At 35.7% G+C, this 13,902-nt stretch overlaps 1 protein-coding gene across 1 annotated transcript; it reads left to right on the top strand.

Annotated features, from left to right (window-relative positions):
• The first annotated feature begins 7,321 nt into the window (after window positions 1-7,321).
• eef1g (eukaryotic translation elongation factor 1 gamma) lies at window positions 7,322-13,406 on the top strand. The gene is made up of 10 exons (XM_027017020.3): window positions 7,322-7,387; window positions 8,327-8,485; window positions 8,590-8,653; window positions 8,834-8,976; window positions 9,061-9,204; window positions 10,113-10,242; window positions 11,420-11,648; window positions 11,830-12,002; window positions 12,777-12,901; window positions 13,095-13,406. The coding sequence occupies exons 1-10, from the start codon at window positions 7,376-7,378 to the stop codon at window positions 13,251-13,253; spliced, it is 1,338 nt and encodes a 445-aa protein (XP_026872821.2). The 5' UTR covers window positions 7,322-7,375; the 3' UTR covers window positions 13,254-13,406.
• The last annotated feature ends 496 nt before the right edge of the window (window positions 13,407-13,902 follow it).

Genomic DNA, 13,902 nt, shown 5'->3' with positions numbered 1-13,902 from the left:
AAACAGTTTAAGGTGAATGCAAAGCTGTTTTAGTGTGAAAAAGGTAAAGAACAGAGTTTCAAAGTAAAGATTCTTATTATAATGCATTACCTTTTATTCTAAAACACAATCTCTTGCCCTGAAACAGTGTTTAAGGTGAATACAAAGCTGTTTCATAGTGTGAAAAAGGTAAATAACAGAGTTTCAAAGTAAAGATTCTTCTTATAAAGCATTACGTTTTAGTCTAAAACACAATCTCTTGCCCTGAAACAGTGTTTAAGGTGAATACAAAGCTGTTTAATAGTGTGAAAAAGGTAAAGAACAGAGTTTCAAAGTAAAGATTCTTCTTATAAAGCATTGTTTTAGTCTAAAACACAATCTCTTGCCCTGAAACAGTGTTTAAGGTGAATACAAAGCTGTTTCATAGTGTGAAAAAGGTAAAGAACAGAGTTTCAAAGTAAAGATTCTTCTTATAAAGCATTACGTTTTAGTCTAAAACACAATCTCTTGCCCTGAAACAGTGTTTAAGGTGAATACAAAGCTGTTTCATAGTGTGAAAAAGGTAAAGAACAAAGTTTCAAAGTAAAGATTCTTCTTATAAAGCATTGTTTTAGTCTAAAACACAATCTCTTGCCCTGAAACAGTGTTTAAGGTGAATACAGAGCTGTTTCATAGTGTGAAAAAGGTAAAGAAGAGAGTTTCAAAGTAAAGATTCTTCTTATAATGCATTACCTTTTATTCTAAAACACAATCTCTTGTCCTGAAACAGTGTTTAAGGTGAATACAAAGCTGTTTCTTAGTGTTAAAAAGGTAAAGAACAGAGTTTCAAAGTAAAGATACTTCTTATAAAACATGCAGTTTTAGTCTAAATCACAATCTCTTGTCCTGAAACAGTGTTTAAGGTGAATACAAAGCTGTTTCATAGTGTGAAAAAGGTAAAGAACAGAGTTTCAAAGTAAAGATTCTTCTTATAATGCATTACATTTTAGTCTCACACACAATCTCTTGCCCTGAAACAGTTTAAGGTGAATGCAAAGCTGTTTTAGTGTGAAAAAGGTAAAGAACAGAGTTTCAAAGTAAAGATTCTTATTATAATGCATTACCTTTTATTCTAAAACACAATCTCTTGCCCTGAAACAGTGTTTAAGGTGAATACAAAGCTGTTTCATAGTGTGAAAAAGGTAAATAACAGAGTTTCAAAGTAAAGATTCTTCTTATAAAGCATTACGTTTTAGTCTAAAACACAATCTCTTGCCCTGAAACAGTGTTTAAGGTGAATACAAAGCTGTTTAATAGTGTGAAAAAGGTAAAGAACAGAGTTTCAAAGTAAAGATTCTTCTTATAAAGCATTGTTTTAGTCTAAAACACAATCTCTTGCCCTGAAACAGTGTTTAAGGTGAATACAAAGCTGTTTCATAGTGTGAAAAAGGTAAAGAACAAAGTTTCAAAGTAAAGATTCTTCTTATAAAGCATTGTTTTAGTCTAAAACACAATCTCTTGCCCTGAAACAGTGTGTAAGGTGAATACAAATCTGTTTCATAGTGTGAAAAAGGTAAAGAACAGAGTTTCAAAGTAAAGATTCTTCTTATAATGCATTACCTTTTAGTCTAAAACACAATCTCTTGCCCTGAAACAGTGTTTAAGGTGAATACAAATCTGTTTCATAGTGTGAAAAAGGTAAAGAACAGAGTTTCAAAGTAAAGATTCTTCTTATAATGCATTACCTTTTAGTCTAAAACACAATCTCTTGCCCTGAAACAGTGTTTAAGGTGAATACAGAGCTGTTTCATAGTGTGAAAAAGGTAAAGAAGAGAGTTTCAAAGTAAAGATTCTTCTTATAATGCATTACCTTTTATTCTAAAACACAATCTCTTGTCCTGAAACAGTGTTTAAGGTGAATACAAAGCTGTTTCTTAGTGTTAAAAAGGTAAAGAACAGAGTTTCAAAGTAAAGATACTTCTTATAAAACATGCAGTTTTAGTCTAAAACACAATCTCTTGTCCTGAAACAGTGTTTAAGGTGAATACAAAGCTGTTTCATAGTGTGAAAAAGGTAAAGAACAGAGTTTCAATGTAAAGATTCTTCTTATAATGCATTACATTTTAGTCTCACACACAATTTCTTGCCCTGAAACAGTTTAAGGTGAATGCAAAGCTGTTTTAGTGTGAAAAAGGTAAAGAAGAGAGTTTCAAAGTAAAGATTCTTCTTATAATGCATTACCTTTTAGTCTAAAACACAATCTCTTGCCCTGAAACAGTGTTTAAGGTGAATACAGAGCTGTTTCACAGTGTTAAAAAGGTAAAGAAAAGAGTTTCAAAGTAAAGATTCTTCTTATAATGCATTACCTTTTATTCTAAAACACAATCTCTTGTCCTGAAACAGTGTTTAAGGCGAATACAAAGCTGTTTCATAGTTTTAAAAAGGTAAAGAACAGAGTTTCAAAGTAAAGATTCTTCTTATAATGCATTACCTTTTAGTCTAAAACACAATCTCTTGCCCTGAAACAGTGTTTAAGGTGAATACAGAGCTGTTTCATAGTGTGAAAAAGGTAAAGAAGAGAGTTTCAAAGTAAAGATTCTTCTTATAATGCATTACCTTTTATTCTAAAACACAATCTCTTGTCCTGAAACAGTGTTTAAGGCGAATACAAAGCTGTTTCATAGTTTTAAAAAGGTAAAGAACAGAGTTTCAAAGTAAAGATTCTTCTTATAAAGCATTACATTTTAGTCTCACACACAATCTCTTGCCCTGAAACAGTTTAAGGTGAATGCAAAGCTGTTTTAGTGTGAAAAAGGTAAAGAACAGAGTTTCAAAGTAAAGATTCTTCTTATAATGCATTACATTTTAGTCTCACACACAATCTCTTGCCCTGAAACAGTTTAAGGTGAATGCAAAGCTGTTTTAGTGTGAAAAAGGTAAAGAAGAGAGTTTCAAAGTAAAGATTCTTCTTATAATGCATTACCTTTTAGTCTAAAACACAATCTCTTGCCCTGAAACAGTGTTTAAGGTGAATACAGAGCTGTTTCACAGTGTTAAAAAGGTAAAGAACAGAGTTTCAAAGTAAAGATTCTTCTTATAATGCATTACCTTTTATTCTAAAACACAATCTCTTGTCCTGAAACAGTGTTTAAGGCGAATACAAAGCTGTTTCATAGTTTTAAAAAGGTAAAGAACAGAGTTTCAAAGTAAAGATTCTTCTTATAATGCATTACATTTTAGTCTCACACACAATCTCTTGCCCTGAAACAGTGTTTAAGATGAATACAAAGCTGTTTCATAGTGTGAAAAAGGTAAAGAACAGAGTTTCAAAGTAAAGATTCTTTTTATAATGCATTACATTTTAGTCTCACACACAATCTCTTGCCCTGAAACAGTTTAAGGTGAATGCAAAGCTGTTTTAGTGTGAAAAAGGGAAAGAACACAGTTTCAAAGTAAAGATTCTTCTTATAAAGCATTACCTTTTAGTCTCAAACACAATCTCTTGCCCTGAAACAGTGTTTAAGGCGAATACAAAGCTGTTTCCTAGTGTGAAAAAGGTAAAGAACACAGTTTCAAAGTAAAGATTCTTCTAATAAAGCATTAATTAACCCTGTGCATATTTGTCATGTGTTCGTCATTGTGGCCACGCCCTCCTTGTGTCTAACACCTGCTCCTTATTTTGTCTTTATCGTATGTATATAGGCCTGTCGTTTACACGTTTGTGTTGTCGGTTTTTGGCTCCGTTAGTGTGTGTGTTTGAGTGTTACATGTTAAATAACTAGAGTCTTATGTTCCACGCTACTTGTCCCCGCATCCTCCTTAAAACCTCCAACCTTATTGCAAGTCGGTTCCTTTACTTCTGCAAACTATGAAACAGCATAACCAAGCACTCTAATCATCTTAGACATTGTTTCAGGGCAAAGCAATCACTTTGTCTTGTACTGAAACAGTGAGTAAAGTGATTAGAATGTAGTGCTTGATAAGAAAACACTATCTTAGACATATTTCAACTTATAACAATATGTGCAATTGAAACGAAAATGTTGTTACAATTGAGCAATGTGCACATTCAAGTAATAGCAACTTTGTTCTTTCACTACTGCACACGTTCAAACAGCGTTTCCAACAAGTGTATTCACCTTAATCACTATATCAGTGCAACACATAGTGTATTCAAACAAAATGTATATGGTTATAAGAAAACACTAACACTTTCTAAGTCATATTTCAAGTAAAAACTGTTTGCAAGTGAAAAGAAGCTGATGTAGCTTGTTAACCAGGTACTGCACCAACGCCCCCTAGCGGGCCGCTGGTGGGCCCAAACTAGCATACTCAAATAAATTACTTGATAAGATCGAATATTCTTAAAGTACAGTACATTTATCAACATAACATTTCTTAGGACTAATACAAGTACCTGCTTACCAATTGTTGTGCAGAAGTGAAAGTAGTGAAAGTGAAAACATGCTGTTTTCACCTGTTTGCATTGTGCACAATGCATATGCAACTCTGTTGTCTTGTTTCTACTAAATCTGTAACAGCGATTTTGAGCAATCTAAGAGCCTCAAACACTTTTTTCAGTGCACAACAAAATGTTTACAACCAACATTTACTGAATGATAAGAGAACACTTTCTAAGGCATATTTCAAGTGAAAGTAGTGTTTTCAAGTGAAAACAAGCTGTTTTCACACGGTTGCAATTTGCACAGTGTACGTGCACATCTGTTCTTTTGTTTCTTCTCGCTCTGAAACAGCAATTCCATGCATTCTAATTGCCTAATACAATGTTTCAGTGCATAACATAGTGTCTTCAACCAACACATACAGATTGATAAGAGAAAACCTCATTAAAGGTATTTCAAGTGAAAACATTGTTTTCAACTGAAAACAAACCCTTTTAACATGTTTGCAGTTACTTGCAACTCTTTTCTTTTGCTTTGCTTCTACAGCCTTCTTAGCACCTAAACACTGCTTTGCAAAACATAGCGTTTTCAACCAACATATACAGAATGATAACATTTCCTAAGATGTATTTCAGTTGAAAACAGTGAAACAAGCTCTTTTAACATGTTTGCAATGTTCATAATGCAGTTATTTTCTACTCTGTTCATTTGCTTCTACACACTCTGAAACAGCATTTCTGAGTATTCTAAGCAACTAAAACACTGTTTCAGTGCACAACAGTGTTTTCAACCAACTTGTACAGAATAATAATAGACCACTTTCTATGATGTATTTCAAGTGAAAACAGTGTTTGCAAGTGAAAACAAGCTCTTTTAACATGTTTGCAATGTGCTCAATGCATTTTCTTGCTACTCCGTTATTTTGCTTCCATACACTCTAAAACAGGATTTCTGTGCATTCTAAGTGCCTAAACACTGTTTAAGGGCAAAATATAATGTTTTCAAACAACATATAAAGAATCAAAAGAGGACACTTTCTAAGTCATATTTCATATAAAAACATTGTTTCCAAATTTTTGCACCAGTAATAAAGCAGCTAGAAATAGAAGATAAACCTTCTACCTCATGTCAAGAAGTGCCAAATATTTTATATTCTTGAGAGAGTGGAATAAATTAGACCTGATAGACAGTGTTCTGTATAGGCATAGGCAGAAAGAGATCCAGGCCCTCTATCAGTTGGTGATCAGTTCACCAGTTCACTATGCTCAGATTTAAGGCCCATAGTTTTGTAGTGCTTACATGATAAAATGGGCAATATGGTTGTAGGCTGCACTGTAAACCTGATCAGAAGTACATTCTATTGGCCCAGGAAGGCCAGTCATGTTGACAGGAAAATACAAACCTGTGGCAAGTGCGTTCACAGGAAGGCCTTACCCGATATAGACTCTGCCCTGATTAATAGCTTAACTATCAGGCCACTTTGATTGGTTTGTATGGATTCATGTCCATTGACTCTGGCATCAAAACACAAAAGACATTCTTGTCATCATAAATAATTTAACAAGTATTTGGTAGCTCTGCCAATTCCCAATCAGATGGATCACACTGTAACAAAATGCTTGTGGGATATGTCTATTCACCATAATGACCCACCAGAATGCTTGCACAGTGAACAATGTTCTGATTCTGAATCAAGTATTTTCAAAGAGCGCTGCGCCTTAGCAGTTATTCAGGAATGCAGGACAAGTTTGTACCATCCCAGAGGAAACCTCATTGAGCGGTTGCTGAACATGTTGCTGAACATGTTTGGTACTTTGAAAGACAAAGAAACATCACATTGGAGTGATTATGTCAAATCTCTAATTCATGCATACAATTGTACCAAGAATTAAGTTACTGGGTTCACTCCCTACAAACCCATGTTTGGGAGACAGCCCTGACTATCTGTTGATCTTGCCTTGAGACTTCCTGTGAGGAATAATCAGAACTTCTCACATGCCTAAAGAAAAGATCTGCACCCAGATATCAGTCAACAAAATAATCAAGCCAAAAATTGAAAACTAAATGTAGCACAGAAAATAACTGAGAAATCCTAGTAAAACAGATCCTGTACAGGAAGATAAAATGTATTGATATTATTGCTTTTAACCAAGTTTAACTAAAAAACTTGATAAATATTGACTGAACTGTTTCTTTTTTTATAGCTGCTGGTGGTTCTAAGCCTATGGAGACAAGGCGAGAGTTGTATTAATTCCAGAGTTACATTTCCTTTTGCTCTTAAAATTAGTTTTTGAACCCTTTAGAAATGTCTCCATAAATTTGCAAATAAATGCAAATATATCATTATAAGAACATTAATAGTGTTAAGAGTTGCAAATGTCACGAAATAGGGAAAAATAGTTGATTGTGTTACTTTTGTGATGTTACATCCATACAGTCACAGAAATGGTGTGATATAAATTACATTAAAAAAAAGCATTCAGTCAAAGCAAGGTGGTACATATCTAAAGGGAGTCAAGGGGAAAAATAGTTAAGGGTATAGGTGTTATAATAACAATAATAACGTTAACAACAATAACAATAATACAACAACAACAACAACAACAATAATAATAATAATTTACCTTTCTCACACTCACTTTACAAATTACTATATATATATATATATATATATATATATATATATATATATATATATATATATATATATGTATGCGGTCTATATATAATGATTTAGATGGCAATATAAGGATAGCAGGGTACAAAATTAAGTATTACTGTTGTGGATAATCGCAACATATTTAGCGTACACCAATTAAAGTTCAAGATAAGCTTATGTTTCTTTCTTTTGCACGTGATTTGAATGTGGACCACTCATTGTTAAAAGCAAATGCTCCACTAATATACTATTAGGGAAACATTCTTACTGTATCTCCGACGTATTACTTCTGCGACACGGATTTCCTTTACGACAGCAGCGTGCGCCTATCTTCCTTCTTTTTCTCGTCCTGAAGATGGCGGCAGGGGTGAGTAAGATGGAAGAAGCTCGTTTTTTTATTATTGTATTAAGCTTGCAATCTTGCTGTTATCACACCCATCCTTACAGCCATCGGTTTTATAGTTTAACAGATTAATTTTGTAACCTAGATCCAAACTACAGCATTGTTCATTTTAGTTTGAAATATTTTTGTGTCCCCTAGTCCTTTTGAATGAGTAGCTAGAAAGTGGGTCTGGGAGCACGACTTGCGCTTGTGCCACGTATTATTTTTGTTTTCAGGAATAACCGGACAATTACAGTTTTGGTTCTCTAGGTTATGCTTAATTTTCAATGAAATAAAAATGGCTTCAGTTATCTTATTTTGAGATAAACATGATGCCTACATTTACTTTGAGGTATCCCTAGCTATTTGCCAGTTATGCGTAAACGCTAGCTAGGTAGCTAGCTGTTAGATTTCTGAAGCATTGTTAAGATAGCTTGTATGCGGTCTATGTGCTTGTTCATGGTCTAGCCGGTGGACAGAAGTGATAGTCTAATGACTACCCCAACTGGATAGCTGCTTGTCTGTGTTTTTGTACGCCGCTATGTCGGATAAATAAAAGACGGAGAAACACTTAGACGCCCGGTTTACAGCTATCTGGCATATATCGTTCGCTAGACTGCTAGCTGACGAGTACCAGGATTTCACACCAAACTAAATTTACTTTTAAATTAGGAAAAATAAGATGACTTTAGGTGAACGTTTGGAATAATATGATCAGTATCTCCGAGCTTATGGGTTTTTTTTTGGAAGGTGGATAATCTCAGTATAAACCATTTTCTATTGGAAAATGCTGCATCATGACTGATAAGATGTCGGTGAACATCTCTGTATTACCACATTTATCAAATAAGTAATGATTGTGTTAAAACTTAAGAATTCTTAGTAGGTGCTTTGTGAAACTCTGTTATTGCATGTTTTCCATAGACACTCTACACATATGCAGAGAACTGGAGAGCCTACAAGGCTCAAATTGCAGCCCAATACAGTGGGGTTCATCTGAAGGTTGCAAGTACCCCCCCTGCCTTCACCTTTGGGCAGACAAACCGCTTGCCTAATTTCCTTAACAGTTTTCCCTTGGGCAAGGTAGGTAGGCTAAGTAATGTTGTCTGTTTGCTTTCTCATGAAAAATAAATGTGTCACTTTGTTATACAGCCCTTGGTCACTGCTGTCATTGTTTTTGCCTTTAGGTTCCAGCTTTTCAGGGTGATGATGGCTTCTGTCTCTTTGAGAGCAATGCTATTGCTCACTATTGTAAGGATCACCTTTTGTTCTTGGCATGAACAGGGATACATATGAAGATTACTTAGTGCTGCCTTAATGGCATTCTAGACTTATGACTGACCTTTTTCCATTATTGTATGTTTTTATTCGGGGGGCGGGGGTGGTCATGTAGCAAGAGTTCTGATAGTGTGAATCTCCTGTCTCTGGCAGTAAGCACCGATGCCCTTCGTGGTAGCACTCCTCAAGCCAGTGCCCATATCTTGCAGTGGGTCAACTTTGCTGATTCTGAGATCATCCCTCCAGCCAGTGCCTGGGTTTTCCCAACCTTGGGCATCATGCAGTTTAATAAACAGGTCAGAGGTTTGAACATCTTTTGAATCATACCAGCATTCTGTTTTGTACTGATGTGTAGTAATCCACCTCCCATGTCTCTCTAGGCCACAGAGCAGGCAAAGGAGGAGGTGAAACGTATGTTGCTTGTTCTGAATCAGCACTTAAATACTCGTACGTTCCTGGTTGGAGAAAGGGTCACTCTTGCTGACATCACTGTGGTGTGCTCTCTGCTTTGGATCTACAAGCAAGTGAGTTTTGTCTGAATACAAAGCATGGAAGCCTACACTCAACAACAAATTAGCAAAAGGTTATTGCTTCTTTAGTCATTTTAATTATAAGGTGGACATATTTTGACTTGTGCTATCCTCAGTGCCATCCCTAATCCATTTTATATTCAGAATGAGATTTGACTTCCATAGAGAATCTGAAGTGAACACCTGTCATGTGGCAAATGTGACATTTTCAACTGATGAGTACTTTTACTTAACTGCTAGTTTCTGTAATTGTGTCCATCTTCGAGCGCATGTCCCTCTCCTTTTGTGTGTACACCATCTTGGAAAAATGAACTATACAAGGGAGAGATTATCTGCTCTATCAGATTGTCACCTCTAGTCACTTTAGATATGAGCAGGCTATGCAAACAGTGTTTTTCTTTCTCTCTCTCCCCTCCTCTAAATAACAGCACTGGCCCTTAAAAAAACAAAAAACAAACCTCAGTTGACCACTAGTGCTGATCCTGTGAAGAGAGCAGTAATTATGTTGGAGAAATACTTGTCAGAGGTGGCAGGACAGCGACATTAACAATATATTGATGGAACATCATGCATGTTTTCCAGAATTTATAGCCATATGAGTTTTGCAGGCAGCGTTCACCTACAATATTAGTCCTTTCTCTGTTGAATTATGGACATCACGCATGCCATTATGAACAATTTGTTTTTATATAAGTGCATAGAATTTTAGAAATCCTTGCATGCTTTAGCATTTTTAATGGTATCTTAAATGGTTTTGATAAGGTGGGGAAAGGGTGAAAGGTGTTCTGACTGCTTTTCCTGAGATTAGTGCTGGTCTCTCATTCCGCTATGATCCATCACTATTAAAGGTCTTTGGAAAATAATTTGTACTGTTTAAAAATAATAACTATAATTTCTCTTAGGTTCTAGAGCCTGCCTTTCGTGAACCCTATCCTAATGTGAATCGCTGGTTTGGGACGTGTATCAATCAGCCCCAGTTTAAAGCTGTTCTTGGAGAGGTCAAGTTGTGTGAAAAGATGGCTCAGTTTGATGGTGAGATGGTGTTCGTTTTGTCTAGATACTTTGATTACAGCATAGCTGTAAACAGGTGAAATTACTTGGTGGATATGGTTTATTATTGTGCATTAACAGGGTTTACACAAACTGTTTAAAATATTCCCACAAAAATTGTTTTTCTATCTGATTTGGGGGGGAAAAAAGCATTTTTCTTTAATTTGTATAATGAAATTGTGAATAAGCTGTTATTTCATACAACCATCCAACATAAAGAACAAGCTACTCTTTAGTTATCAATGTTCAGTAGACTTTCCACTACTTCTAGACATGATTTTGCCTTAGCACTCTAGCACCTGGGATGAAACAGTAGTTTCACAGCATTTTAAAAAATCTCAGCAGCTATATTATGCTCAATTTGCTTTACTGAATGGGTTCAAAGCTATTACAACTAATACATTTATATTCACAAATATAAATCCATGTAAAAGTATTTAACTTAGATGCGAGAATGCGATGAGTCCAAGAAAGTCCCCTCTCTCCACTTATTTCAGTTTAATGGGACATACAGCATGGAGAGTTGCTGTGTAGAATTATGGAGGGAATTATTGACTGAAGAATTACAGAGGGAAATTGTATAAATAAGACAAATGGAAACCTGAAGTTGCAGGAAAACATTTGCACCTCCCCCCCTTATTGGAATTTCCTTTTAAATGTAAAAATATGTAAAACCTTGTAATTTACACATTTAATTTATCAGTGTTTATTAATTACAGTGGCAGAGCAACATTATCATAAGGTAGATAGTTAGTCTACAATATTGGGTTTGATTGGTTGACCATATTATTTGACACAAACTGAATGTTTAAGTAAACAAAGCAGTCTTTCCAGATTGCTGCTCTGTCTGCTTATCTTTCAATAGATTAATCAGTTTAGCTAAGAAGGTAATATGTTTGTTAACCAGATCAAGCTAAAGAATTTAATTAAATGTAAACACAGCCTTATTAGACTTTCTCTCATAAAAGGTTATTGTAGCCTAAATTCAGCATGAAAAATAGAAAACTAATTGCAGTTTCTTGCATTTGACAGATACATGGAAGGCTAGTAGCAGTTTTAAAAGGAATGTCAATGCTGCCATGTCCTAATTATAATCATGTTTTGGATTTTGGCATAGTTATAGATGTTTGAAAGTGATCTAGCTCTTTTGTTCCTGTAGCCAAGAAGTTTGCAGAGCTTCAGCCCAAGAAGGAGACACCTTCCAAGAAGGAGAAAGGGGGCAAAGATGCAGGTAAGCAGCAGCTGCAGCAACATCACGAGAAAAAGGAAAAGAAGGAGAAAAAGGAGGAGAAGAAAGCTGCCTCCCCTGCTGAGGAGATGGATGAGTGTGAAGCTGCACTGGCCTCTGAGCCTAAAACAAAGGACCCATTTGCTCACCTTCCAAAGAGGTATTGATGAGTACTGAATTTAAATATTTTTCTTTGAAGTGGCCTACTTAAATGTGTTTTAATACTAGTAAGATGGAATGTGTGAGACGCACAAAAGGCACAATTCAGTTAGAGGGAGTTGCAAATACTAATCCCCTAAACCCTACTACCCCCTTGGTATTCATTTATTGTTTTTCACCAGTACTTTTGTCTTGGACGAGTTCAAGAGGAAGTATTCTAATGAGGACACTCTTACTGTGGCACTCCCACATTTTTGGGAAAACTTTGATAAAGAGGGCTACTCTATCTGGTATGGCGAGTACCGCTTTCCAGAAGAACTTGCCATGACATTCATGAGCTGCAATCTTATCACAGGTAAGAGCAGGGAACACTGACAAAAATTGCATAAATTTCACAGAGGCCTGAATTCCCCCCCCCCCCCCCCCCTTCAATTAAGTCAATCGTCTATGAGCAGACTCTACAATTTAAATAAATTCTTAAAATCAAATTACTTGAATTTTACAATATTTTGCAATTAACGCAAATGTAAGATATGAGATGATCCTTCCAGTTGGTCTCTGCTTGGCCCGCTTCTAGTGAGCCATGCTCATAACAGATGTAGGTATTGTAGGCATTGTTATCAGATGACCAACTCTGCTCAGCTGTTCTCCTCAATCTTCAGTAGCTGAATCTTGCATTCAGGATTTACATTTAGCTGACACTTTTTTTTTTTTTTTTTTTTTTTTTTTTAATCCAAAAACACTTTTTTTTATTTTAGCAATTGAGGATTTTGGGCCTTGCTCATGGGCTGAACAGTAGCATCTTGCCAGCAGCCTTGAACTGGCAACCTTCTGATTAGTAGTTGAGTACCATAACCACTGATCCTATGTAGATCTTAAACCATAGATAATGGTACATGGAGAGCTTTGTCCTAGGGCTTCCACAGTCTCCCTCCTCCTCTGCCCAGCAAGCAATTCCTTTGAGATGTTAACTGGTACCTCATAGCATTTTGTTCATTGCTAGTAGAGGTGCACAATATATTATTTGCAGATGAGTGATTTTTTTTTTGTGTGTGTGTTTTTGCAGTTGCTTGTGTTTACATGCGTTTTCAATTAAGAGGTGATTAGGTGCCCTTTATTTTTGTTTTAGGAATGTTCCAACGACTTGATAAGCTACGCAAGAATGCTTTTGCTAGCGTTATCCTCTTTGGCACAAACAACGACAGTTCAATCTCTGGCATCTGGGTCTTTAGAGGACAAGATTTAGCTTTCAGTGTAAGTAACTTCAGATATTTGGTTCCAAGTTTTTTTGGGATACTGTCCTCCCAGTTTCAGGGGGTTTGGGGGATGTTCTCTGCTTTATTGGTGGTATTCAATAAAATGCCTTTTATTGTATTGATTTAATACAATTAATTGTAAATGCATCACTCAGAAATTTGCTCATTTATATTAATGTTCTTGTTTTTAGCTGTCTGAAGACTGGCAGATTGATTATGAGTCATATAACTGGCGTAAGATGGATGTAGACAGCGAGGAGTGCAAGACAATGGTGAAGGAATACTTTGCATGGGAGGGTGAATTTAAGCATGTAGGCAAACCTTTCAACCAGGGCAAAGTCTTCAAGTGATCCTTCATGGCATTTAAACCATCCACATCTAAAAAGGACATGCAGCCACCTTATTGGGGGGGGAAAGGTGTGTGTGTGTGTGTGTGTGTGTGTGTGTGTGTGTGGGTTTGGAGATTTTGAGTTGAGAAAAATAAAATCTTTTTCAGAGTCCCACTTGCATGAATTTTCTTTTTGACTTAATTCTAATGGGGAAGGAAGCCTACTTTTTATCTGTGGTACTTGCTCTTGTTTTAAAGGCTCAATTTCTGTGCTTTCACCAAGAGGTCCCTGCAACTACATTTTAAACTAATGAGTTTTAAGGTCATATAAGATCACTGCTCAAGTGCAATTTGTTGCTGTGACACAATTGCTGCATTGTAGATTTTTTTTTTAATTATTATTGAAAGTATACTCAGTAGTATTCTCCTGAGCTGTCCACTGTTTATTATGCAGTGGTTAAGTTTCAAATTGCAGTTTGGTTTCTTCTCAAATCTAGAATGGTTGCTTTTGGGATAAAATGAAATGCTGGCTAGGTTTATGGTAGTTTTTGTTTTTTCTTGGCCATTTTTCACATTGTCACATTTGTTGTGGGATCTTTACATCTGTGTAGTAGCTAGCTAGCAAAGTTAGCTGTTCACACAAAGTGGTTTGCATTGGCAACCAGAATAAA

This window comes from Electrophorus electricus, chromosome 16 (genome assembly GCF_041902795.1).
Source record: "Electrophorus electricus isolate QZ-2024a chromosome 16, ASM4190279v1, whole genome shotgun sequence".
Lineage (NCBI taxonomy): Eukaryota > Metazoa > Chordata > Actinopteri > Gymnotiformes > Gymnotidae > Electrophorus > Electrophorus electricus.
This window is presented reverse-complemented; position numbering and strand designations above follow the sequence as displayed.

Excerpts from the sequence above, each read along its gene's own strand:
- eef1g (XM_027017020.3), top strand. Across the intron at positions 8,654-8,833 it reads CAATGCTATTGCTCACTATT|TAAGCACCGATGCCCTTCGT; the intron begins GTAAGGATCACC and ends TGTCTCTGGCAG. Across the intron at positions 10,243-11,419 it reads AAAGATGGCTCAGTTTGATG|CCAAGAAGTTTGCAGAGCTT; the intron begins GTGAGATGGTGT and ends TTGTTCCTGTAG.